This window comes from Leptinotarsa decemlineata, unplaced genomic scaffold (assembly GCF_025532065.1).
Source record: "Leptinotarsa decemlineata unplaced genomic scaffold, Ldec_3_MD MMD2_tig00003335_RagTag_RagTag, whole genome shotgun sequence".
NCBI classification, from domain to species: Eukaryota; Metazoa; Arthropoda; class Insecta; order Coleoptera; family Chrysomelidae; genus Leptinotarsa; species Leptinotarsa decemlineata.
Genome location: NW_027412587.1, coordinates 1555556 through 1583036, shown reverse-complemented (window position 1 = coordinate 1583036; position 27481 = coordinate 1555556). Strand labels below are relative to the sequence as shown.

At 33.7% G+C, this 27481-nt stretch overlaps 1 protein-coding gene across 12 annotated transcripts in view; it reads left to right on the top strand.

Annotated features, from left to right (window-relative positions):
• mask (multiple ankyrin repeats single KH domain) overlaps positions 1-27481 on the top strand; it is a 117120-nt gene that overhangs the window by 50014 nt on the left and 39625 nt on the right. For 7 of the 12 annotated variants that reach the window (XM_074177928.1, XM_074177932.1, XM_074177926.1 and 4 more), the window contains 5 exons: positions 7982-8313; positions 13909-14056; positions 21582-21946; positions 23902-24124; positions 27002-27034. In XM_074177928.1, the coding sequence (XP_074034029.1) occupies positions 7982-8313; positions 13909-14056; positions 21582-21946; positions 23902-24124; positions 27002-27034 (1101 nt within the window). The remainder of the gene's footprint in view (positions 1-7981; positions 8314-13908; positions 14057-21581; positions 21947-23901; positions 24125-27001; positions 27035-27481) is intronic. The other 5 variants (XM_074177934.1, XM_074177935.1, XM_074177927.1 and 2 more) reach the window with 4 other exon arrangements.

Genomic DNA, 27481 nt, shown 5'->3' with positions numbered 1-27481 from the left:
AGAATATTTCCTTGAGCAGTGGAGTAATTAATCATTTACAAGTAGTTGTTCCATAGGAGTATACAGAGCTTCTCTTAATGTCCCCCCCTATTATTTTTTGAACGGGTCAACTCAAAATATTGAAATTTGGGATGATGAAATTAATGTATGAATACTTTATTTTGAAGTGAAATTGACAGATAAAACTTTCAAGATGGCGACTGGGCGCCATCTGGGAAAAAATTAAACGGAAAGGGGGGTCTTGTGACACATCTTTTTAAGCTCCTGCTAAATGCTTCACAATCCTGGAATATAATATCAATATCTTCAACTACTACAAAATGGCGGAACTTTTATTAATTGCCTAAATACATTGACATTTAACTACATGATAAGAGGTAATAAGCTTCAGGTCAGTTCAGAAGATGCTCGAAATGGTTGTCTTGAACTTCTTGGCATATGAACAGCCTATCCGATATTTCACGCCAAACATTTTCGAACACAGTAACATCAATATCCCCACAAATATTTATTATTCTTTGCCTTATATCCAGTATTGAAGCAGGTTCAGTTTCGTACACCTTTTGCTTCAAATAGTCAAATAAAAAAGTCCAAAGGTGACAAATCTGGCGAGCGGGTTGGCCATTCTGTAGGACCTCGACGGCCAATTCAACGACCGGGAAAAGTAGTATCCAAATAGTTTCTTACTTGTTTGAGGTAATGTGGTGGTGCTCCATCTTGTTGGAATACAATGTCCATATCGAATTCATTAGGATTCGCTTCGACGATTTCAGTGATGAGAGGGTCAACAGTAGTTTCCAACATATTCAAATACAGTTCCCCTGTTAAATTTTGATCAATAAATAGAGGTCCTACAAAATGGTTTCCCAATATTCCTGCCCAAACGTTAATTTTTTCTGGATATTGGATATGCGTTTACTTTAAAACGTGAGGGTTGGTGTCACTCCAATAACGACAATTTTGTCTAAGAACATTGCCGTTAAAAATGTCCATTCGTCACTAAAACACATATTGTGGAGATAGGTAGGATAGGATGCTTTGCAATTGTTTCCGTCATGATTTTGTAGAATTCTGTTCTTCGATCAGGGTCATCTTCAGTTAATTATTGTACCATTTTAATTTTGTATGGATGATACATATTCCTCTTCAAAAGTCTCCACACAGTAGAAGGAGACACCTCACAAACATTCGCGACGGAATAAGTACTGTTTAGGTTTTACTACCATCTCACCAATTATTTGCACTTGCTGTTCTTCCGGAATGGACGGATGACCTGGGGGCTTTTTGTTATGTATACTAACGGTAGTTATGAATTTGGATACAAGTTCCTCAAATATTTTCTACAGATAGGACGATTCGGAAAACGTTCATTGAAAATCCTTTCGGTCTCGTGAAATTTACGCGTCGCACCGTAAATAAAAATCGGTTCAATCTTTTCTTCCAATGGACAAGAATTGACCATTTTAGAGATTGCTGACGTGGTACCTTTCTACTAGTAAAACTGAAAACTAAATGAGATATTCTAACTGAATAATGATTTCATATTCTAGGGTTGTGAAGTATTCGTCAGGAGCTTCAAAATGACGTGTACCCCCTTTTCCATTTAATTTTTTTCCCAGAGCGCGCCCAGTCGCCATCTTGAAAGTTTCATCTGTCAATTTCACTTCAAAATAAAGTATTCATGCATTATTTTCACTATCCCAAATTTCAATTTTTTGGGACCCGTTAAAAAAATAAAAGGGGGGGACATTAAAGAAATGCACTGTATATAATTGTACTCACAAAATTTTGTTTGACAATTCATAATGAACATTTATTACTTTTTACTATCAGGAAACAGAATATAGATACTTCGAAGGGAAATGTTTTGGCCACTTTGAGCCGTCTGACCAATTTTCTCGAATATCCTGAAAACACTTCAGCTACAACGAATTAATGGGGTTTTCCTTCCATCTTTTTATGAAATCCCCTCCAACAATATCTACTAATTTGTACAAGTCATGTGTTGGATGTTTCGGATTTGTTATTCATGAAGAAGATTTGTCTTGTTTAGTGTTATACAGTCGTAAAGTTCATTTTTTTTTCCACCAGGCAACATCCTTATTTGATGCCTCGATAGCTGTGGGACGATGTTTGTGTTACGTAAAGATATAAGCAACAAAACGCATCATGTTTAAGCAAGTTTCCAGGTCTGCCTTATAGTCTTAACGATTAGTTTCCCGGTAATTTCAATAATATGTGGTAGAGGTGTGAGACTATATTTAATCACTTTCGTGGTGTCTCTAAAGTTTTGTTATAAATTAATTTCCCCGGTTATCTTCAGATCCGGGGGAAACACGGCATTTAAAATAAAATGAGTAAAAAGGAATATGTTGAAGGGTTTTATTGAAAAAAATATAATAATGATGTAGATGTTGATAAGTCAAAAGGTCCTAGGTAGCAGTCATCAAGCCACTCTCCTCAGCAATTTACGATATTGATCGGATAAAAAATAATAAAATCGTTGGGCGTAGTATTCACATATTTACCCAACGATTTTATTATTTTTTCATCTGATCAATACGGTAGATTGCCGAGGAGAGTGGTGTGATGACTGCTACCTACCTGCTACCCAATTATTTTTTAGTTTTTAGTACATTATCTACACCAACATAAAAAAATTTTGTACGTATTTTAATTTCAAGTTTTTAGTTTCTAATTTTAAAACACCCTAATGTCACACAGTTTTCGTCACGTTTCAACCTTTTACCTTAACTTGGGTGGTGTATCTGTAACCACGTATCATTTTTAGTCACCCTAACGCCACATATTCCTTGATTTGTGTAGGAGATCCATGCTCGTATCTCGATTCTAAGTTGACAAAGTTCTTTGTATATATTATATTGGATTTGCATCTTTTTCATAGTGTACTACTTTTAGTACTAGTCAGGCCCTGTCTTTTAATAACCATATTGTACAGTGATACATAATTTAGTAAAAATTGTATTGTCATCAAAACTAAATGTGTGTATAGTTCAAGTAAAAGATATAGTGCCCCCTACCTTCCAGCAGTTCCCCTTAATAATAATACTCATCGCTACATTCTGTCGGTCATCGTAACATGACTTCAAATTTAATTTTTTATGACTCTTCAGCCAATCATAAAACTCGGTTAGTAAAAATTATCTAATACGAACCTCCAATTCTTCAGTCCCAGTTAGTTTATTCGTTGCGGCATAATTCCTTTGTATTGGTTTTTTGGCCTTTGACTTCGCCGACACCTTTAAGATTACTATATCAGTTACTTCGACTATACCAAATATCAGATCATTCTGTCAACAGGAAGGGGGTCAAACTTCAATGACTAAATTTGACCCAAACAAACAGGACAAGCTAAATAAAACCGTTTGATAAGAGATACCATAACACTCTTTAGGGAGTCCTTTAAAATTTCAGTTGTAAAAAATGGTGAATAAATATTGCATATTAAAAAAAATATGTGGAAATTAGAACATTAGTTCAAGAAATTGTAGAACCTTTCAATCATAACATTCGACAATTATTCATCGGATTTATCTGATGATAACACACCATAATTTTTGCTTATACCTACCTAATATCTTCTCAAATGAGCATACCTATAATTATGTAAATATTTTAAATTAATATGTTATAACAACATTGATTATACAGGGCGTTCCAAATTAAGTCGGCACCGTTGCCAACTCCGTTATTATTGATGCTACGAATTCGGTTAAATGGGCAAACAAGTAGCATTTTTAATTGCATTCTCGATGCCGAAAACAAAAAAATAATTGACAGTCAAAATATTTCATAAAATTATATTTTTTCAAATGGAACATCCTATATTTTATCATGCATTTCGATTCGTATTAACATTCTCAACAACAAAGCTCATATGACCTTTTCTTCTTGAAATTGAAAACGGCTGACTTATGTGGAAATATTTCTTTCTTTCACTAGTACAAAAAATTTCTTTGTTTTGGCGAATAAAGAGCTATAAAATATCGAGTAAATATTCAAAACCACTGCCTTCTTGTTGAAAACATATTTGGGCCCTTCTTTTGACACTGCGTGTTCCTTTCAACACAATTTGGCTTTCAATTCTATCAATTATAGTTTCAATGTCATTTTTCACTTCAATTATATTTTATTTTGTACAGCTCATTTTTCGGAAATTCCCAAAAATGAAAATTTAGAGGGGTAATATCTGGTGAACGAGGAGGCCACTTAACACTTACATTTGTAGCAATCCAGCAGTTTTCAAAACAGTCTCGCAACATTTTTACGCCTCTGAAATTATGTGCTGGTGCTCCATCCTGCTGAAAATAGATAATCTGACGAGCCTCCAGATCAAGATCATCTAAAAACTTTTTCAACACTCTTGTTAATGAATTAATGTAACGGGGTCTGTTCAAAGAACCATGGTAGAAAAATAGACCGATAATTCTTTTTCTAAATAGACTTCACCAAACATTGATACTAAATGGATTATGTCTACTCCAATAATGAAAATTAGTTCTATTATATATCCCACAATTCAAAAAGTTTGCCCATCGCTCCATATAATATTTCTATAGAGGTTTGGATATTGTCTGCATTTATTCATAAACCACCGACAAAACCCAAATCATCTGACGGGGTCACCAGGTTCTAGTGTTTGCACTGGTCTTGACTTATAAGATGAAATCTTTTATTATGTTACTTCAGAATTCGTTGAATAACAGACGGTGGAACAGCTAGATAAATCTCTGATAGAATTATTTGGATTTACCTCAAAGTAGGCTAAAACATCAATTTCTGTATCTTCAGATATTACAAAACGTTTTTCAGTTCTCCTCTTCTCGAAAACGTGTTCATTTATCCTGAATCGAGGATGAAGCCAGCAAAAAAAAACGCCGAATAGATAACTCACGATTGGGAATGAATTGCTGTAGTGCTCTTACCTGCATGATAAAATATAGGGTGTTCCATTTGAAAAAATATCATTTTATGAAATATTTTGAAAACGCGACTGTCATTTTTTTTTCTTCTCGGCATTGAAAATGCCACTAGCTTGCCCATTCAACCGAATTCGTAGCGTCAATAATAACGGAGTTAGCAATTGTACCGACTTAATTTGGAACAGCCTGTATATAAATAAATGAATAGTTAAACATAGTTATTAGTTTCACCTATTATTTTTTATTGAATACCAAAACGCACGCATCTGCAGGTGTAAAACTACCCTAAAGCTCATAAGAAATTTTGTTTGGGACCCGTTTACGATACAAAAATAGGGTGGAGCCAGTTAAATATCATGAACCCGCTTATGCCAGCTGTGGCAAATAATAACAAAATCATTTAAATTTTGTTTGACCACTCTGTTAGCGTTTAGCTTAGCCTTATCCAATATTTCCTTTTTTTTCATTCAATTAATCTTCAGACTTAACGATATCAATCTATTTTCATATTATTCAGTCAACTTATTTGAACAGAAAATCTAAAACAATTAGCCAAAAAAATAAATACAATAAATGAGATATAGAGTATTCATAGAGTGCAGTTTAAAGTCAAATCTTCCTGATAAACTCGTTGATTTTTGTAGATAAAATCTCAGCATTATTATTTACTTGTAAACTTAATTAACAAATTTGATTCATATATCATTTGATATCGGATTTCACTTTGAGTTCTTTGTACTGTAAATTGTAAAATCGATTTTCAAATGTATAATACCTGAAAAAAAATTAACGATTTGCATACATTTCATTAAATTTGTATCATGGAAAATACAGCATGATAACATTAGTTCATCACATGGAAGTAGCCATACGATTAGAAAACTTGTCATAGTTTCCCAAGATGTATTATTCACATCGATCGTTTATACAAAAGACTGATACAATCTTATAATTGGCTGAGAGCTATTCACTTCAAGTAGGCATTTTCTCGTACATACCTTTTTACGGGAGAGATAAGTTTTTGTTAAATTTTATTACATGTGTATAATAAAAACAAAAACAATTCAAAAGTTTTTTATAAAATAGCATTTGATGCCAAACAAATTTTGAAATGCACATGGAAATTAGTTCCGCCAACAAAGGAGGGTGCTGCAAGCAACTTCATCGGACCAGAACCTGTCATTGGCATCGCTTTAGGCTTTGCCAAACAAACATTAAAGACCTGGATGGCAAGAAGATTTAAGTATAGACTTCTGGCAGAATCTTCCAGGATTGGCTCACTCCAAGGCGTTCATGCCCCCTTCGAAGCTTGATACCAAACAGTTGTTGGACTACAGTAGGGATGAACTACGATGCCTAACAGGCCTTCTCACAGGCACTGTCATTTGAATCATTATACTTTGTGTCTGCCCCGCTGGGGACTGAATCAGTTTTTCAGAGTTTGTCAGAGCCGTACTTTTATCATCTGACCTGAAACACCACTCACCCTACAAACTAATCGGCTTCGTTAAGAAGCTGGGTTTATTTGGTCGAGTGTGAATAGGTTCGAGCGACAATAAACTCTTGCGGGTTGCGGTGGACGGTCGAATTGCCCCTCTCACTTTTTACATAACCTTACCTAGTTCCGCCAAATAAACCCCATATAATTTATTTCTAAAATATGGTTACCTTTGACTTTTCTTCATCAACACATCAAAATCACTTTATTAATTTCCAAGTCATGCATCATGTGTGTCCCCATTCGATAAATACGGTTTTCGCATTAGTCATTAGTCATTTTTGACCGATTTGTTTTTTTTTTTTATTGAAACCAATGGTTTTTCGTTGCAAAGAAATTTGTGGAATTCTGGCATGAAAAATTTTTTTCCTTCTGAATCTGCTTTCAAAGCTCTTAACCTTGGAATAGTTATCCCCGCAGGGATGGTAACTCTAAACAAACTGACTATCACGAGAATTAAAAACAGTTGCTTGCATATATTGAAATTTATCTTCGTTTGTAAGATGTACATAGTAATATATTCGTTCAAATTGGGTGCAAAATGGAAGCCACTTTTTCACATCACCTCCAAATTTATGGAGTTCGATGGTGGGCAACTTCAAGTTGTGTTATCGGAAGAATACTGCTTTCGAAACTACACTTCAATTCGTCGTATTTCGTAATGAATTCATCAACCAATTCATTTTCATTATTTCAAGAATCTGGGTCTTTTTCAGTTGATCAAATGAATGCTTGTCAAAATCACTCATTATTTTAATTTTTTATTTAATGGCCATATTTTTCTTTAATTCGAAATAGTATTTGGACCCCTCAGCAGATTATTCACAGCATCATAAATTTGGGAAAAGCACTCTCTGAGTTTTTAGCATCTCTTTTATCACTTCCTTAATCGGTAAAAACTGTGTCCTGTCACGGTTGCCAAAATGTTCGTCTTCGAAAAACACTTGCACACTGATTAAAAACATCTAATATTGGGTTGGAATAACTTCAAAATAAGACTTCAATCAACTGAAACGGTCTCGTATACTATCAAATCTGACCTCACGAATTTAATTCATTGGTAGTTTCATCATTCTTCAAAAATATTCTAATACATATATCACAATATTCATTTGTGCACAAATACAGATGAGAAATTTATTAATAATTGTATAGAAACCTAAATTACCTGAACGTTCACCGTTTATACTAAATTATTCAAATATTTTTTAAAAGTATGCAAGATCTACAACCGAATTTTTTGCAAATCACTTCGAAGTTTTTTACCATTCCGATATTTTATTTTGAAGCGCGGATACCTCTTTCAAAATATTCCAGAATATATGTCCCTATTTTTCCTTTGCATTTCTTTTACTATGTAGGAGGTAATTCTAAGGGCTTTGGAGAACTCAACCAGGCAATCTTGGCCCACATATTCCTTTCCATAATTCTTTCTACCCTCAAATAATGTTCTTGCAAGTTTTCGAAAGATGTTCTTCGAAACAGCTTAAACAAGTAGACCCGTCGGTTGAAATAAAACTTTTTTTCTCCTTTCCTCCAGGTATTGGACAACTGGCGGCCAAGGATGGTAAGCATCTAGGCGATCCAGAAGTTCTTCGTAGGTTAACATCGAGCGTATCCTGCGCCCTGGACGAGGCTGCAGCCGCTTTGACTCGCATGCGTTCAGACAACCCCAACAGCCGTTCCACTACGTCGAGCAGCAGCCAACAACCGCAGCCCGAGAAGACGTCTTTAGTGGAAGCGTGCACCGACGGTGATGTCGGAACGGTCCGAAAACTGCTGACAGAAGGAAGATCAGTGCACGAAACCTCCGAAGAAGGAGAGAGTTTGCTGTCATTAGCGTGCAGTGCTGGATATTTCGAGCTTGCGCAGGTTAGTGTCAGTTGAGGCATTTGTGATCCAACACCAGAAGGTGCTGTTTCAAACTCACTATAAGTATCATCAGTGCATCAGATGATGTCCATGATCTACACTATTTGTATAGAGTTGATTATTTGAAATTGATTGCGTCCTTCCTTTCTTTGGAAGATTCTCACATTTTTTGTATAAAGATGGAGAAATGACATTCCAAACCTTTCTTTCCCAGGTATTGTAAACTTATCTCAAAAGTTAATTCCACCCTCTTTTACTGAGATTGCTCCCTTTTTGTTAATGGATTTTCGAATGATCCGCCCAAATCAAAACAATATTCAAAGTCGGTGGGTCTAAAGACTCATTCGTCTGAAATTTATGTAATATCCATATATACTGTAACAAATTAATGAATCAACTGTCTGAAACAAATTTATTTCCAACAATATTTCACTTATCACAAACTAATGTATTTACAACACTTAGCAACTAACGCTTAATTTATTTCCACTATTTGAATTTCTTGTTTAGCCGCTCGATTCACTTTCTGAACTGCCCTCTTGGGTCGGGAAGCCGGGCTTATATCGGTAACGGTCCTTTCTAGAAATCTGTGGTCGGTTCGGTTTTACCGGCAATTCCCGACTGCATTCTTTCGCTATGATGTCATGTGTTTGTTCGTTGAGTCGGCCGGCATATCGGTCAGGGGCGGCTTCAGATTCGTTACGTCACAATACTTTGAAATTTTAAAGACAGTTCCTCATATATTTTGTTACACCGCCAACGCCATGGACGTTTTTTATCGCTCACTGCTGCATTGACAAATATTTCTTTCGAAAACGACATGCTGTTTATTTAGAATTAATCCCAACCCTACGCCTTCAAGTGTTACTCAAAGAGAAACAGGTGTACCAAGTAAGATTATGTTCAGAAAATAACGGAAATTTTCGTTTTAAGTCCCCATTAGTTATTTTGCATTTGTGCCAGCGCTCCTTCCAATCGTCGAAAGACTTCTCAAACTTGATCTTTGGGAGAGACTTTAACTCTCTCGGCGATGCTCTTTCAAAGTCTTACTTATGAAACAACGGACATTTAAGGTTCTCTATATTTTTGAAATGAGGAAAAAGTCACACGGAGCCATGTCTTGCGAATATAGAGGCCGGGGCATCGTTACAGTATTGTTTTTGGCCAATAATTCACGGACAAGTAATGAAGTAATGCAAAAACCATGAATTGTTTTTCTATAAATCCAGGACTTTCTTCGGATTGCTTCACGCAAATCGTTGATAACTATTTATTTCACTTTTTCCACGTTTCTAATCGGTTGTTATATGCTGGGGAGTCCGGGCCATTCGTCATCTTCAGCTGCTTAACGGCCATTTTGGAAAGGCTTATACCACTCGTAAACTCTTATTTTGCTGATTAGACTCACCATAGACGTTTGTTAACATTTCACATATTTTGTAACATTTAATCTCATTTTTTGCGCAAAATTTTATACACATTTTTGATCCATTTGTTTCAAAAACACGTCTAACCTCCGCGGCTGCCACAGACAAAGTCAACGAAGAATAAGAATACAACAGAAAATTTTATTTATTGGCATGTACCAACATAATAATGAAAAACTTGTCTTGACAAGTTGTACTTGTGTTGAATCAATCTTAAAGATTCGGTTCAAGTTATAATTCGAATTATAAAGATTCGAATTATAACTTGAATCACTTTGAATTTAACTCTTTATTATAATATGGGCATGAAGAAAGTCATTTATGAGGTCCAATGATTCTTGCTATTAACTTTCTAAATTGTGACAAACATATTTTGCAAAGAATTCAATTGAAGACTGTAATGGAATTCACTATTTTAATTGCATTATGAAACGACAGAAAGGGGAACATTATTGAAAAAACATTATTGAGTTGGTTACTAGAAAATAATAATATTATAATAATAAATATGTTTTATAGTCCAAAGAGAAATCTTATTGACAAAGTTGAGGACAATGATAATGTTTAGAATAAAAAACAAGAAATTGAAGACTTGGTGTATTAAACTCTATACTCTTCTTAAACGATTCTGTCATTAATTTGAATCAGCCCCATCTCCTGACGTCACTAAGTTGGTTGGTGGAACGCGTGTTGAAACGACTTCTACAATTTAGGTTTATGGGAAAAGTATCAGTTCTGAATTTTCAGTTGATTTTCAGAATAATATAAAAAACTTTTTTGTTTCAAATTCTTTTACCTACAGTCATTTATCATAAGAAATGTTTATTTGACCAAGTATTTTAGAAAAGTGAAAACTACTTGATACTTTAGTTTTTTCATTTTCATAGTTAGATCACATTGAATAGGTTCAAGAAGTCATCATAATCTGACAATGTTTTATATTATAAATATATTGATATAAATATCACCCTTGATTAGATATTTATTCTATATTTATGGGGGCCTTCCATAAAATCATTCAAAATATATTAGACCATACTCCTAAGCCAACTTAAAAGATCACATTATCATATTATGCTGTTTGCTTTGTCAATCTGGAAAAATTTATAATTTTCTTTGCCAGATATTATAGATCAACCCAGTCACCTGCCTAAATGAAGTGTTTCAATAGGTTTCAAACGAGAATTCTGGTTGGGTAAAGTACGACCCCGCTCGAGTTGTAGGATATACAGTGCATTTCATTTAAAACGAGCCATCCTGAATAACTTTTGAGACAGTGATTTTCAGGAAAAATAAGAAAACAGGTTAAAAATTATACAGGAGGCCACATTTTGAAATATTCGTTCTAGAAACAAATATGGAAGCAATAAATCAGAAAAAGAATTTTTTATTTATTTTTTAATCAAAATCTGATGACTGGACAATGAGAAGAAAAAAAATTCTATAGTAAATGTTCAAAAACGTTTCCACCAACTTCCAAACGAGCTTCCATTGCTGCCATCACATGGTTGAGAATCTCGGGAGTTATTTCTCTGCAATGCCTCATGATATTCTCTCTCAAATCTTCTAATGTTCTTCATTCTACCTCATACACTTTAGACTAATGAGGAGGTGCACCATCCTGCTGAAAAACTTTTTCGTTTATAAATAAATTTATATCCTCCTCAATTGCCCTATTGATACACGGTATTATTCGATTCTCCAACATATCCAAATATTTATCACTAGTCAAATTATCATTGATGAAAAAAGGTCCTTTGTTGTCACCTGAAATTCCTGCCCAAACATTCAGTTTTTGAAGTCGTTGGGTATGAACTTGACGGTATAAATGAGGATTCGTATCACTCCAATACCGAAAATTTTGCTGATTCACCTCTCCATTCAAATTAAACGTACATTCATCCGAAAAACAAATTTTGTACAAGAAATTCTGATGCAAGTTGATCCGATCAGTGAGACTTTCATAAAACTGATACATATACCGAAATCATCTTTTTTCAATTCATGAACTAGTCTAATATTATAAGGATGAAATTTGTACTTATTAAGGACCCTGAAAACATTTATACGACTGATTTCTGATTCTCGAGATGACTTAGTAAGAGATTGCGAATTTTCCATTAGTACAACGTGCCCTAAAACTGCAGTACAAATAGTTTCATCATTGACAACTCCTGAACGGTTATGCTTTTTATTGTGAATAGATCCAGTTTCCATAAATTTGTTCAATAATTCCGAAACGTATTTGTGTCATACATTTCTTCCTGAATGATTATCATTGAACATACGGGCATCAGCTCTAGCACTATTTCCACTCTGGTAGTACAAACTCACTATTTCAATGCGTTCTCGAAGCGTATAAACCGTTGCTTCTCAAGAATTCAAAAATAGAAACACCAATCGTAATTTCACCTGGTAGGTAATAGTTATTGTAGAATGAGACAAATACAAAATGAAGAGAATATCGAATTCAAACATAACTAGGCAAAATAAGACAGATTATACAGTAAGTTATTTGCACGAAATTTGGTACCCTGGGTGGGAATCATAATTTCGTATTAATGTTTATGTAACATTTAGAGGGCGCTGTGTACGCTGTCAGTATTCATTTCAAATTCCCCAAACTTTTTTGACAGTAAACTTTTCATTAAAAAACCCAATTCCCACACTATTTCCAAGTAAAAAAGGTACGATTCCTCAACAGCGCTGGGGGTGATTGTTTTCGAGATATTTACAATTTTCTATATCGATGCATATTACTTAGCTCCTAGGATGCTAAGTGAAATTGCTGAGAACATTACAAAAACTAAGTATGTGGTAGATCTATAAAATATTTATCGAAAAATCATTCATTGTCGAGATACAAATTGTTGAAATTTTTCAAAACATGGTTGGTTTTTGTCATAAGTTTTTTGCAATTTCAGTTATTTTCATCAAACATTTTATAGAAAGAAGTTGTTTAATTTGACAAGGTCCACCACACACTTTCTTAGCAACTTCACTTAGCGCCCTAGTAGCTAAATAATATGCATCGATATAGAAAATTGTGAATATTTCGAAAACGATCACCTCCAGCGTTGTTGAGGAAGTGTCCCTTTTTTACTTGTAAATGTTGTGGAAATTAGGTTTTTTCATGAAAAGTACCAAAAGTTCACTGTCAAAAGTTAGGGCAATTTGAAATAAATAATGACAGCGTACGCAGCGCCCTCTAGATATTACATAAAAATTAATACAAAATTATGATTTATCACGTCAAATTCGGGTACCAAATTTCGTGCAAATAACTTATTTTTTGTAAAAGTTATTTTTAAAAAACGAAAAAAAATCAATTTCAACACCCTGTATCTCCGAAACGAAGCATTTTCGGGCACAAGTTTATATAGATTTTTTTTCTTACAATTGTCTCGGGAATACTTCACTTGAATATTTTAACGTACTTATGTTACACCCTGTATACGTACATACAAACCATACCTACAAACATACATGCATACTTATACACGCCATATCTCTTCAATATACTGAGTACACGCTACCATCCAAATAGGACACTCTCCGATTATACACAAACGTCAGGTGTTTTGCCTTCCTCTTGCACATTTGAAATAAAAGGATTCTATATAAAAGAATGTGTTTTACGGCATATTTGTATGTTGATGCATATGCTTTTTATCGTCCCAACTGTATATTCATACATACACGCAAGCAAATATTGCTTGAAAAATACTCCTTTTGGTCTTTCTACCTCTACATCAGAATACAAGAAACCGAGAAATCCCAATATTTGTTAGTTTTTTATCCTTTTTTTGTAATAAGATTTCCATTGTTTGCTCTGGGAGAGGTAGAAAGCCAAAAAGGGTTAATTTTAAATGAAAATGATACCACGAAGTTAATTTGACATGACATATCAAAAATTCGCACATATTAGAGCCAAGTTAATGAATACATTATTTGTTTGGTGTCGGAATTGTGCAATATTATAGTTGAATTTTAAGATACAATTTGAACGTGATTTTTACCTTCGCTTTTTATCTCAAAAATTCTACAATTTCACTCCCAACCTCTTAGACTCTTAATTACCACATTAGCTCTCAAAAGAGAAATATTCTTCCCTTCAGAAATATGTTTTTCAATTCACACCAAGTTGAAACACTGTATCTTGTTCCAGGTACTTTTAGCAATGCATGCTAATGTGGAAGATCGTGGCATTAAAGGAGAATGTACTCCTTTAATGGAAGCAGCATCAGCAGGTCATCTTGATATTGTCAGGCTTTTGGTAGCTCATGGAGCTGATGTCAATGCGCAGTCCACATCAGGTAATTACCAAATCTGAAACTATTAATTTGTAGTTAGTTTATTCTCCAAAAATATTTACCTACAATAAGTCTAAACCAGTGTTTCTCAAAGTGTGCGCCCTGGGTTGCCGTGGAATCTTTACTGGGGCACCGTGGGCCACGGGTGAGTCTCAAGGTACAATGTTTTACAACATAGATAACTGAGAGTAAAGGTAATATGTTGGTACCTATTAATAAAAATCCTCTGATAAAATGATAATATCGGTAATTACAAAATGCAATCCGTTCAGACAGCCACCTACCTACTTTTATTAATTAAATATATCTAGTGTGGTCTTTACGTTCGGGGCGCCGCGATAACCTTCAAAAAACATAAGGGAGCCGTGAATTCGAAAAGTTTGAGAAACACTGGTCTAAACGAACCCATATTAAAATCTGATGAACAAGATAAAAGGCTTTCAATATTAATTAAAATATTAATTACTAGCTGTGGCCCGTGACTATGGAAAATTGTTTGACAAACTATATACAGTGCTAGTCAAAAGTCCCCTCCCCCCCTCGTATCTTTGGAACGGGTATACTTATAATAATGAAATTTGGAGGGTGGAAATAAACAGATGTAGGCTTCTTAACTGGTCATAACAGGTGACGCAATAGTCATAAATGACGTCATAAGGTCACTGTGACCAAAAATTTTAAATGGGACCCTATGGCAAGTGACAGCCCGTTTGAAAGGTATTGAAAATACCTATTCAGTCATACCAATTTTGTTTGGGTTTCGGCTGATTTTGATTGATAAATTGAAGAAATACGAAAATTATTGTTTCGCATTTAATTAATAAAGATTTTAAAGTACGCCTCTGTTCATTGTCAAAAAGGTTGACGTGTTTGAATTATCTACTTCTCAAAAGTGTTTATACCTTGAAAATTTACCTAAGCTATTGTTTAACGAGACGTTTAAGTGTTTACATAGGCAAAATGGTACGTACCGTAGCCGACAAAGTAGCAGCTATCTTAATAATTGGTGAATGTAGAAACAATTTCCATGCAGCGGAACGACTGTTTAATGAGAGGTACCCCGATCGCCCTATATCGAGGGTTTATTTGAGGGAGCTTCTTCGGAAGTTTGAAGCATCAGGTAGTGTTCAAGATGCCAAACGATCTGGTCGACCAACAATTAGTGATGACAAAAAAATTGACATACTTGGAGAAATGGTAGTGAACCCTACTTCTTCCACAGCCCAAGTTGCGTCTATCTGTGAAGTCAGTCAAAGGACAGTACATAGGGTGTTGGCTAAAAACAAATTTCATCCATACAAATTAAAAATGGTGCACCAACTTTCAGATGATGACCCCGACCGAAGACTAGAATTCTGTGAAACTATGTCCGATAAAATGAACCAACAACCAGGCTACATACAGACAATTTGTTTTAGTGACGAAAGTACTTTCTTTCTCAATGGAAATGTTAACACTCAAAATGTGAGGTATTGGAGTGACACAAATCCTCACATCTTTCGTGAAAAACATACTCAATTTCCAGAAAAAGTAAATGTTTGGGCAGGTATTTTGGGAAACCACATAGTTGGGCCTCTTTTTCTCAATGCTAACTTAACCGGTGAATTGTATCTGGAGATGTTACAAACTGATATTGAGGCGTTAATTCTTGAAATTCTAGAAGATAATCCAGATGAATTCGACAACTTGGAAATAACGTTTCAACAAGATGGTGCTCCTGCACACTATTACGGTGCAGTAAGACGTTACCTAGATGAAGAATATCGTGGTAGATGGATTGGACGACGAGGTTCGATCGAATGGCCAGCTTGGTCACCGGACCTTACACCATTAGATTTTTTTCTATGGGGGTACTTGAAATCTAAGGTTAACGCTACAGCACCTGACAGTATTGCCATTCTGAAACAACGAATTGTTGAAGAATGTAGGGCAATTTCCGCTGACACACTGGGACGAGTACGACAGGAGTTTAGCAATAGGATGCATTACTGCCAGGAAGTAGATGGAGCACATTTTGAACACTTATTATAAGAACTGGTTCTTAAATCTTTATTAATTAAATGCGAAACTATAATTTTCGTATTTCTTCAATTTATCAATCAAAATCAGCCGAAACCCAAACAAAATTGGTATGACTGAATAGGTATTTTCAATACCTTTCAAACGAGCTGTCACTTGCCATAGGGTCCCATTTAAAATTTTTGGTCACAGTGGCCTTGTGACGTCATTTATGACTATTGCGTCACCTGTTATGACCAGTTAAGAAGCCTACATCCGTTTATTTCCACCCTCCAAATGTCATTATTAGAAGTATACCCGTTCAAAAGATACGAGGGGGGGAGGGGACTTTTGACTAGCACTGTACATACCATATCAACTGGACCATATTTCAAAGTAATTTTTTTCAACAAATGTTTGACCTGATTCTTTGAATTGACATAAGATTTTTATTTATGATCTGATTAAAATAAGTCAAACGCTAATTTCCTCCAATAATAGTTGTTCTCAAATACTTTCCATATATAGTCAGCAATCAGTTATACTTTAATTATACAGTTCTTTTCTTTAATTTCCCCCTTTATTTTTTGAACGGGTCAACTCAAAAAATTTAAATTTGAGATAATGAAATTAATGCATGAATACTTTATTTTGAAGTGAAATTGACAGATGAAACTTTCAAGATGGCGACTGGGCGCTATCTGGGAAAAAAGTTAAATGGAAAGGGGGGGTTTTGTCACACATCTTTTTGAAGCTCCTGACAAATGCTTCACAACCCTAGAATATTATGTCAATATCTTCAACTACTACAAAATGGTGAAACTTTTAATAATTGCCTGAATACATTGACATTTAACTACATAATATGAGGTAATAAACTTGAGGTCAGTTCAGAAGATGCTCGAAATAGTTGCCTTGAACTAACTTCTTGACATGTGAACAGCCTATCCGATATTTCACGCCGAACATTTTCGAACACAGTAACATCAATATCTATACAAATATTTATTATTCTCTGCCGTATATCCAATATTGAAGCAGGTTCAGTTTCGTACACCTTTTGCTTCAAATAACTCCATTAAAAAAAAGTCCAAAGGTGTCAAATCTGGCGAGCGGGCTGGCTATTCTGTAGAACCTCGACGGTCAATCCAACGACCGGGAAAAGTAGTATCCTAATAGTTTCTCACTTGTCTGGAGTAATGTGGTGGTGCTCCATCTTGTTGGAATATAATATCCATATCGAATTCATTAGGATTCGCTTCGACGATTTCGGTGATGAGAGGATCAACAGTAGTTTCCAGCATATTCAAATACAGTTCCCCTGTTGAATTTTGATCAATTAATAGAGATCCTACAATATGGTTTCCCAATATTCCTGCACAAAAGTTAATATTTTCTTGATATTGGGTATGTGTTTTCCGGAAAACGTGAAGGTTGGTGTCACTCCAATAACGACCGTTTAAAAAAAATGTACGTTCTTCACTAAAAAAAATATTGTGGAGATAGGTAGGATGCCTTGTAATGGATGCCTTGCAGGGTCATTTTCAGCTAATTGGTGTACCATTTTAATTTTGTATGGATGATACCTAGTCCTCTTCAAAAGTCTCCACACACTAGAAGGGGTCACCTCACAAACATTCGCGACGGAATAAGTAGACTGTTTATCGTTTTCATAAACAAAAAATAACTTAACAAACCTTATCGGGTTGTTGGAATTGCTATATGGCAGATAAAAAGGAATATTTCTAGAAATATTGATATTAATTGTGTTCGTCTTCAGGAAATTATTGAATATCCCCCATTTTGTAGAAGGTGAAAATATTGACTTCATATTCTAGGGTTGTGAAGTATTCGTCAGGAGCTTCAAAATGATGTGTCACAAGACCCCACTTTCCATTTAATTTTTTGACCTGGATAACGCCCAGTCGCCATCTTGAAAGTTTCATCTGTCATGAAAGTTTCATCTGTCAATTTCACTTCAAAAAAAAGTATTCATGCCTTAATTTCATTATCCCAAATTAAAATTTTTTGAGTTGACCTATTCAAAAAATAAGGGGTGTATTAAAAAAATGCACTGTATGTATTAATAAAAGTACATTCTGTTTCATTTTGTGCATCATTGCTTCATTAATAATTTTTCTGAAACTTAATTTTTTTGTATAACGACTGAAACATTTGTATATTTTTATGATAAGACATTTTAACCACTCTCATCTAGTTCAATATATATTCCCTGTCAATTTGTACTACTAAAATTCTTGTTTTGAAGATGAAATCATTTTTATTTTAAACAAATGGTCAAGTAAAACCAAATGGAGAATTTTTGTGTAGCTTTTCAAAAGTATAAGTTTTGGGAAGACTTTTTTGGATAGTACTTCATTATTTACCTTCCTTGACATTTACAAATTCTTATGTGCTGTATAATTCTTTATGACAAATGAATCTTATTATTATTTCTTGTCAACAATAATGATTTCTCACATATAGTCAATGAGCATACTTGAAGACTGGCTATAAATCAAATCATCTAAAAGAACAATTGTCTATTAACCTACACTGTAGGTTAATAGACTGACACCTATCAGAAAACAACTACTCCCCTGTCTAATACCACGAAGGGTGTTGGATTATATCTGACAGGTGTCATTGCAGGATTCTTCACTGAAGTTATTCCTGCATTTGCTGTTTGGCGATACAACTGCCGCCATAGATTTTCAATTAATGGGACACACTTGCAGACCGGTTTCGGGCTGTTTGGCCACTCGTCAGTGCAAGGTAGTGTCTGTCATCTACATAAAGTCGAAGCTAAAACCGGTCTGCAAGTGCGTTCCAATAATTGAAAATCTATTGCAGCAGTTGTATCGCCAACAGCATATGCAGGAATAACTTCAGTGAAGAATCCTGCACGGACATCTGTCGGACATAATCCAACGCCCCTCTGTGGTATCAGCCAGGGGAGTAGTTGTTTTCTGATAGGTGTCAGTCCATTAACCTACAGTGTAGGGAGTTGAGACTGGCCTGAACGAATTGTTCTTTTAGATGATTTGAATAATAATGATGAAAAAAAATTAGCATTTTCTGAAAAAGGACGGACAAAAGATATGAAAGGGTCATTAAACTTTACTATCGTGAAACTATATTCAATGGTAGTATTAGAAAGTATCTTCTATTGTGTAACAACATTGCTTTAGAATTACAGCAATTACATTTTTTTTTCCATCTTTGGAGGCATTATGAATCTTATTTTGTAATAAAATGCCTTATCAATTATTATGATAATTCAATAACTGAAGAGTGTACTTCTAACGAATCTAAAAGACATCTAATGAATCTAAAAGACAGTTTTTGAGATTGTGCCCTGAATATAATCTATGTTTCATCACCAATGCTCTCATAAACACAACAGTTATTGCATTGAAAACTAGTTTGTTTTGTTTACTCTTAAAAAGGACCACAAAAAGTGTTTGTGCCAGCAAATGAGGAAAAAATTATTACTTAAGTCAAAATAAAAATCCGTTTCAAATAGGACAGAAAGACTTAGATTTTGGTAAGATTTTCTATATGTGGTGTTCGCCGGAAAAAGGGAACATAGTGTATCAAGAACAAGTTTTCGAGAAAAACACATTAAAATTTTTGCATGTTCACATCTTCAGTGAGGTGTTAGGTCTTGATATCATTGGTCTGGGTATCTGTGAAGTCATTCCTGCAATCTGCGATATTTAAGAGTGTGGTGATAGCTTCAGTTATCGAGTCTGTGATTGAGCTACAATGCAGCTGGTTAAAGTAGCCTCTTCGTTTCTGGGTTACCGCAAATTTTTTCTTTCAGTTTCGTAGTTTGCGTGAGAATTTCATCGTGAATCATTAATTTTCATAAATTCTATTTTATTGAAATAAACGCGAGTGACGATTTAGAATGGTATGGGTTAATGGGGGATATACGATGTGGTATGTAATGAAGATGTATCTTCTGCAAGTTCCGGTTCAAATATCACATCAGAAAATTGTGAAACGGAGTATGCTGAGTTGAGGAGAATTTTATTGAAACATAACTGAATAGTTCTCGCATCAGCATCGTAGAACTTGAAGAATCTGTTATGAATGTACCTTTTTTCAGCAAATGGTTTTGAACATACAATTACCGAATAAGGGTGTATTTTTTCGCAAGTTTCACGAAGTTTGCGTGAAAGAGCATGCGTTCAAGTGTCAAATCATTAAGGTAAAACTCATTTTTGGACACACTATGTACTTTTTTTCGGCGAACACCACATATGTATGTCATCTTTTATCTGTCGTCAATATATATCCTAGCATTTGAGTATTTGACGAAAAATGTTGATTTTGAGTACATAATGTATTGTGAGCTGGAAATTGATTGGTGTTAATGGTCTTAAATATCGTAAGACTAATTTTAGTGGCATTAAGAAATAGCTGTTGGCTTGAACGTTTAAAGTTCATTTCTTTAGATTTGTTCACTGCCAGTCTTCAAGCATAGCCCACTGACTAATAAGAAAGTTTTTTCTTCCTTATTCAGAGAAATCGGACAAATTTCGGATATGCAGTTGGTTAGTACCTCGTCTACTAGATGGAGTGACATTTTGTTGTTCACTCCAACTTAGGAAGAGGAATGAAATACTCTGAAAAAATTCCGATTTTTTCAATTATGGAATATCATTGACTTTAGGTTGATGATGGCCACTATCTTGCACTGATGAGTGGGTAATGAGCCTGAAAACGGTTTGCAAGTGTGCCTGTTCCAAAATTGAAGGTCGACTCTTTCAGTTGTATTGCCAATTGCATATGCAGGAAGTTTTCTGTGAAGATTCCTGCACTGACACCTGTCGGACATAATCCAACGCCCTTCGTGGTATAAGCCAGGGGAGTAGTTGTTTTCTGATAGGCGTCGGCCCGTTCAACCTACTGTGTAGGTATACTCGAGACTGGCTTGAACGTTTAAAGTTCATTTCTTTAGATTTGTTTACTGCCAGTCTTCAAGCATAGCCCACTGACTAATAAGATAGATGTTTTTTTTAATATGAAAATGCATTGGCTAATTTTTTATATAGAAATATTCAGAATACCTTTCCAATTGCCAAAATGAGATAAGAACACATGTACTCGTTTTTATAAATATTTCTGATACATACTTTCATTCATTCAGCTATAATTAGATACAGGGATATAGACTTTACATTTTTTTATTTCCCTTTTCTCTCTACAATTTTATATACTTCTCACATTTAATTATACCGTCCCTGTTGAACATTAAGATTGGGACAGATAGATATTTTTCTTGTATTGAAGTTTTTTAATCTTGAATGCCACAGTAGATAGTTTAAGTGTGTTTCAAACAGTCATTTTGAAAAACAGTTTGAATTTCCTATTTCTCTAACAGTCCTTCAACATTTGTCTTGCATGTGCATATCTCCTCTATCATAAAATTCTATCTTTAACCATTCAAAAAACTGACTCTTGTTAGATATATAACTTTTAAGCAGAAAAACGTACAAAATTCAACTAACTTAGTATGTAGTTCCTTTAAAACTTTTTACAGGAAACACCCCCCTTATGTATGGTTGTGCCGGCGGACACACCGAAGTAGTTAAATTCCTTCTTGAGAACGGCGCCAATGTTGAAGACCACAACGAGAATGGCCACACCCCTCTTATGGAAGCTGCTAGCGCAGGCCACGTTGGACTTGCCAAGATTCTTCTTAATCACGGAGCAGGGATCAACACCCATTCAAATGAGTTCAAAGAATCTGCCCTCACGCTGGCCTGCTACAAAGGTCATCTGGATATGGTGAGATTTCTGCTCGAAGCTGGAGCTGACCAAGAACACAAGACCGATGAAATGCATACCGCCTTGATGGAAGCTTCCATGGATGGTCATGTTGAGGTAATTTTTTATTTTTTGTATTGTAATAGCAAACCTTCCCGTATTCAAATGAAACTATTCAGAATCTACAATTTTCATAAATTTGGTACTTGATAAAAAATGGTCTGGGGTATTCAATGCAAAAACTTTATATAAGGCATTCAATTATTACTGTTTTCACATTGAAGAAGAAAAATTAAGAACAACGATAAAGGCATGGTTCAACTCAAAAGTCAAATGTAATCACACATACAAAAAATATAATCATAGAAGATTAAAAATATTCAATATAAAGAAAAACTCGAGGAAGTCAAATTATAATATAATAATAAGTAATAATAAGTAATAATTATATAATAATAATAATAAGTAATGAAAATTATGTATTATAGGATAGTTACAAGATAGTCAATGAAAGGAAAAACAACAACATAAGATTTATAATCACTTCAATGATTTTTTTATGAATGTTGGAGCCACTAAACCGAACATGGAAAATATAAAACTCTATAGGTATAGATGATATCTGGAAAACTGTAAAAGAAATTGGCAATTCAATATGATATCCATTATCACACATAATAGATACTTCGTTATAAGCCGCTAGTCCATGCTGAATTTTTAGGGGCTCATTTGACAACTCTAATAAATGTATAAAATGTCAAGTACTGAAGAAAAAAATGAGTTTCAGTCTAATGCCATCAGTTGAAAGTGGTACACCTGAAAATCTTGGAAAAGTGAAAACACAACTTGGGACAATGAACTTGACAGCTTTTATAAATTTAGATACTAATCATGACCAGAGTACCATGAAACCACCTCATATTTTTATAAACCTAAGGGAATAGTAAATAGAAAATATCTCTTTTTTTTTCATTTGAAAAAAAAAATCTCAAATTCTCTAATTTAAAATTCACTGTTAAACATACGTCTCTCATTTAGGTTAAAACAGATATTTTTAAAAGATCTATTTATCACAATGGCAATATTAATTACAAAACTTTATTAATTATTAAACAATCTTGAAACTTTGAGAAGTTCAAATACTTTTAAACGTAAATTAAAAAAATATTTATGGAACTGGAAAAACCATGTATTTATTTATAAGGTTCAATAATTATTCTACGAAAATTCAGTTTTTTTACTGCATGATAGAAAATCACAAAATAGGGATTATATAATAACTCAAGTACATTGTTGTTTATTAATTACAATATGTATTTCCTATTATAAACATTACTTCTGGGATAAAAAACATCAATATTATTATTATCATCGTTAAACACCATATGAAATAAGAGGGACAGGATTGAGAAAAATTTTCATTTTCGGAAAAGTGGCCTCTATATATGAAGGTTCCTCTATGGTGCATGAGATAGTAAAGTAAGATCAACCTTTTATTCTAGACTTACATAAGGCTGGTGAATTTTTATCTATTGAATTTGGGCATTTTATTAGTTTTCCATATGTATTTTCCACTCGAGTGAACTTTTTTATGCAAAAATTACTATGAGGCATTATTAGTGCAGTCGAAAACTATGTATTATTTCATACTAATTGAAAAAAAATGTTGATTTAGAATTATGAAACTAGGAGGAAGATACTTCTAATTCGAAATACTTTTTCAAAATACAAATTTTTTTTTCTGCAAACTAGAAAAACTCTTGAATTTTGAATAGAAATAAATATGAAGATCCTAGGTAAACTTGTCACCAATAAACCATCTTTCAACTTCTTTTTAATAGAAACTGGAGTCTTGTGATACTTTGTTTGATAGGTCTTTCATTTATTTATCCAATTTTTTTTTTTTTTGAAAATCAAGCAAGCTGACCCTGCGTAATCATCAGGGTATATATAGGTGTATATTTTGTTTGGAATCTATGACTTATATTTGTGTGCTCTCAACAAAATTCCTACTAAACAATACTTTTCAGAACATTGATTTAAATTAATTCTTTTAAATGATTATCTTAAAGGTGGCAAGGCTTCTCCTAGATTCTGGAGCACAAGTCAACATGCCAACTGATAGCTTCGAGTCGCCTCTCACCCTTGCAGCGTGTGGTGGTCATGTAGATTTAGCAATGCTACTGATTGAGCGTGGAGCCAACATCGAAGAAGTTAATGATGAGGGATACACACCACTCATGGAAGCTGCTAGGGAGGGACATGAAGAAATGGTTCATCTCTTATTGGGACAGGGTACGTGATTTTTGGGATTTCTTATTAGTGAGAAAAGGGTTTTTTCAACTTATTTTTCCTGAATAGCTGTAAAAGTATCCACCAACTGAACACAACTCTATTTATTCCTAATGTGATCGAATAAATCATAATTTTTTTCCCCCACCAATGCAAGATTCTGTGTAATTGAATAGACTATTTGGAGCATTGGTTGATGCACTTGTCGCATCAAGCATTGTCTATCATAGATTGTTAGTCCAAAGAAAATCGAAAAACCTTTCTTATTTTAACCTACATAACCTTAGTTCATGAAGTCGATGTTCATTATCATTTTGAAGGTTGTTGAAACGGTGGAGGAAGTTGTAATTATTAACTCATCATTGTCCAGTTTTGACCAATACTTTTGCAACTATATGGAAATCAATTGTTTTTCATTTAGAATGTTACTTCAATGTGTCAGTTAATACAGTGTGTCAGAATTTGATTTGTATATGGATGCTCTTATATATGCATTCTAAACACAAATGTTGTTTTGAGTATGTTTCAAATCAAAAAGTATAAATATTATATTTACTTATGATGCACTGTTTGGTACCTTTGGTGTAGTAACGAATATTACTGGAGTTTTTTCCCAACACCAAACAGTTATTTTTAACACCTCGACACGTGTTTTGATCACCAAGTGATCATCTTCAAAGAGGAAGATTAAACTGTTTAATCTTCCTCTTTGAAGATGATCACTTGGTGATCGAAACACGTGTCGAGGTGTTGGGAAAAAACTCCATTAATATTCAATATTATATTTGACTTGAAATTGAGCAATAATACAAATTAATAAACCTTTGATATCAACACCTTAACAAGCACAAGAAAATCAATATTAATTAAATTATTTAAAAATTGTGATCCTTTTTTCGATCACATAGATATAGATGAATTGTATTGTTATTTTTGAAACCAATTGATATTTTTTCATCTGAATGTTTGTTGGAAAAAGTATATAAAACAACTTTGTTTTTTAACATAACTTTCGAGTTTATTGCAGTGAAGCTGCAGAGACAAGAGAGACAAAAAAATTGATATATAACTTACTGTGCAAATAGTTTTTTAACTTAGGTTGTCCATAGTTCATTTATAAGATCAATCCATTTTCTAAAAAAATGACATACTCTATTTGATACTGACTAATAATATTCCAATTTTAATAATTTGTTCCACTAACTATACTTTTGGGTGCTTTCATTTTTATTCATTGATACTTTCGCTGCGAAGATGAAAATAATTATTTATTAGTTGATAAATTGATGTTTGAAGTTATTTTTAATATGGAGCCAATTATTGATTCTCTTTTGAATATGTCAGACAACTATATCGATAAAATATTTTAAAAAAGCAATTCCCAAAAATGTAAACCCAGTGTGCTGTCCGAGTTATGCGGTATGCAGACATAAATGAAAGAAAAATTAATTGTGACCCGACCGGTATTCGAAATCGGCTCTCTTATTCTCTAGACAGGTGCATTAACCAATTAAGCAATACGAACCATCAAGCAGAATGACAGCCAAATCACGGTCGGGTCACATTTTCACACAAGAAGTCACAAGAAGTATAATATAACAAATTGATCTTCAAATGCATTAACTTTCATTGCTAAGTTTATCACAATTAACAAATTGGTATTTTGATATTTGGTATAGATACGCCTGAAGAAGCTATTGTATAGCGAAACACATGTTGCGTGTTTCTTGAATATAGCTTTCATCAACCTCTACAACTTCTATTAGTGAAATTTTTTCCTATCTTGAATAAGGAAGCAACTATCGTCCACCCACACATCATTGATATACTCTGTATAATATTTTCCATTTACGTATTTGAGGAAAACTGTATTTTATATACTTTGCACTGTCTGAACCAATATGTACTTTTAATTGAATAATTTTTAAATTCAATAGTTTGCTCCTCTCTGTTCATGATTTAACATAAAAAATAATTGCAATAAACACTGGATTTTTTTCATATTTTAAAGAAAATCTTGCATTAAAAATCTAATCTTTTTGTCAATGCATCACAGCGAAGGTGTTGATTTGATTAACTGATAGTAATTTCAAAGTATTCAAATGTTCAAAAATTATTATTAAATCTTGCAAATATTTCCATTCAAGTGAAAAATACTCGATAATTTGAAAACTTTGTAGTTACAACATAAACCTTCCCGCTCATCTCTAAAATGGGATAGGTACTTTCTGTACCATTTCTTTCAGTCCAAGTAAAGGGGTTTAACCTCACTATTTTTTCAAATGTTCTGGGATTTTGTCTTTTGAAAATGATAAAAATTATTGAATAATAGATATACAAATATTTTTTATAAAAATTAAAATGACAATGGTTATTTTTTTCATTCAAAGTTAAAAGATTTTCATCATTTCTCAAAATGATACAATTGTAAATTGAAATTGTTTACAATTCCCAAGAATTTCGAAAGCTTTATTAAAACCTCAGAAACTTTCAAGTTTGATATGAAAAGTTTTCAATGTGAAATTTGTCAATCATGACAAAGAAATTATTCTTTTGGGGCTCTTGAACTTAATTCAAAATATTTTATTATCACTTCTCAGCAAGCAAAACTTCACTCGGCCCGTTTGAAAAAATTGTGGGATTTCTAGAGATTTTGTACTCTCGGAGTTGGTCTATATGGGATTTTCTCACCCCTGAGAGTGACAGCGATAATTTTTTGAAACATTTTGCAAGCTTTTCTATATTTTAGTTCAAGAAGGGGCAGATTTTACGTCCCACGTCACCACCAAATGGAAGGATTGATTTATTGTTAGTCATCGCATAACTTCAACAAATATTTATTTTTAGGTTACGTTAATGAATTGATATTTTCACTTTCAGGGGAGAGAAAACCCCAACATATGCGGATTGAACGTAAGTTCCATTAGTAAAAACCATTGAAACGTTTTTTATTGATTTTTATTTCATTTATTTATTTACATTGAATATTTAAAATATTTATGTGTAGATCTGAACTTCAGCTGTTTTTTATAAAATGGCATTTTTTTAGTTGGTTGAAATTTGTAAACTGAATATCTAAATGACGGTTTGATCACGAGTAAATATTCTGAAGTAGTGAGAATATTTACTTGTACTGTGTTTTGAATTCATTTTTATTATGACAGTCATTATGAAATGGATATTCTGTATATAAATTGAAACATTGTTAAATTGATTTTTTATTGTTGGAACTCTGTTGGGAAATATTTGATAAGCAATTGTTCTTCCGTATTGAAATGTTTGAAATCCGAAATATCGTTTTATGATCTGAATCAGTTGCTTAGCATTTTCAAATAGAAACAAAAATTGAAAAAACATCCA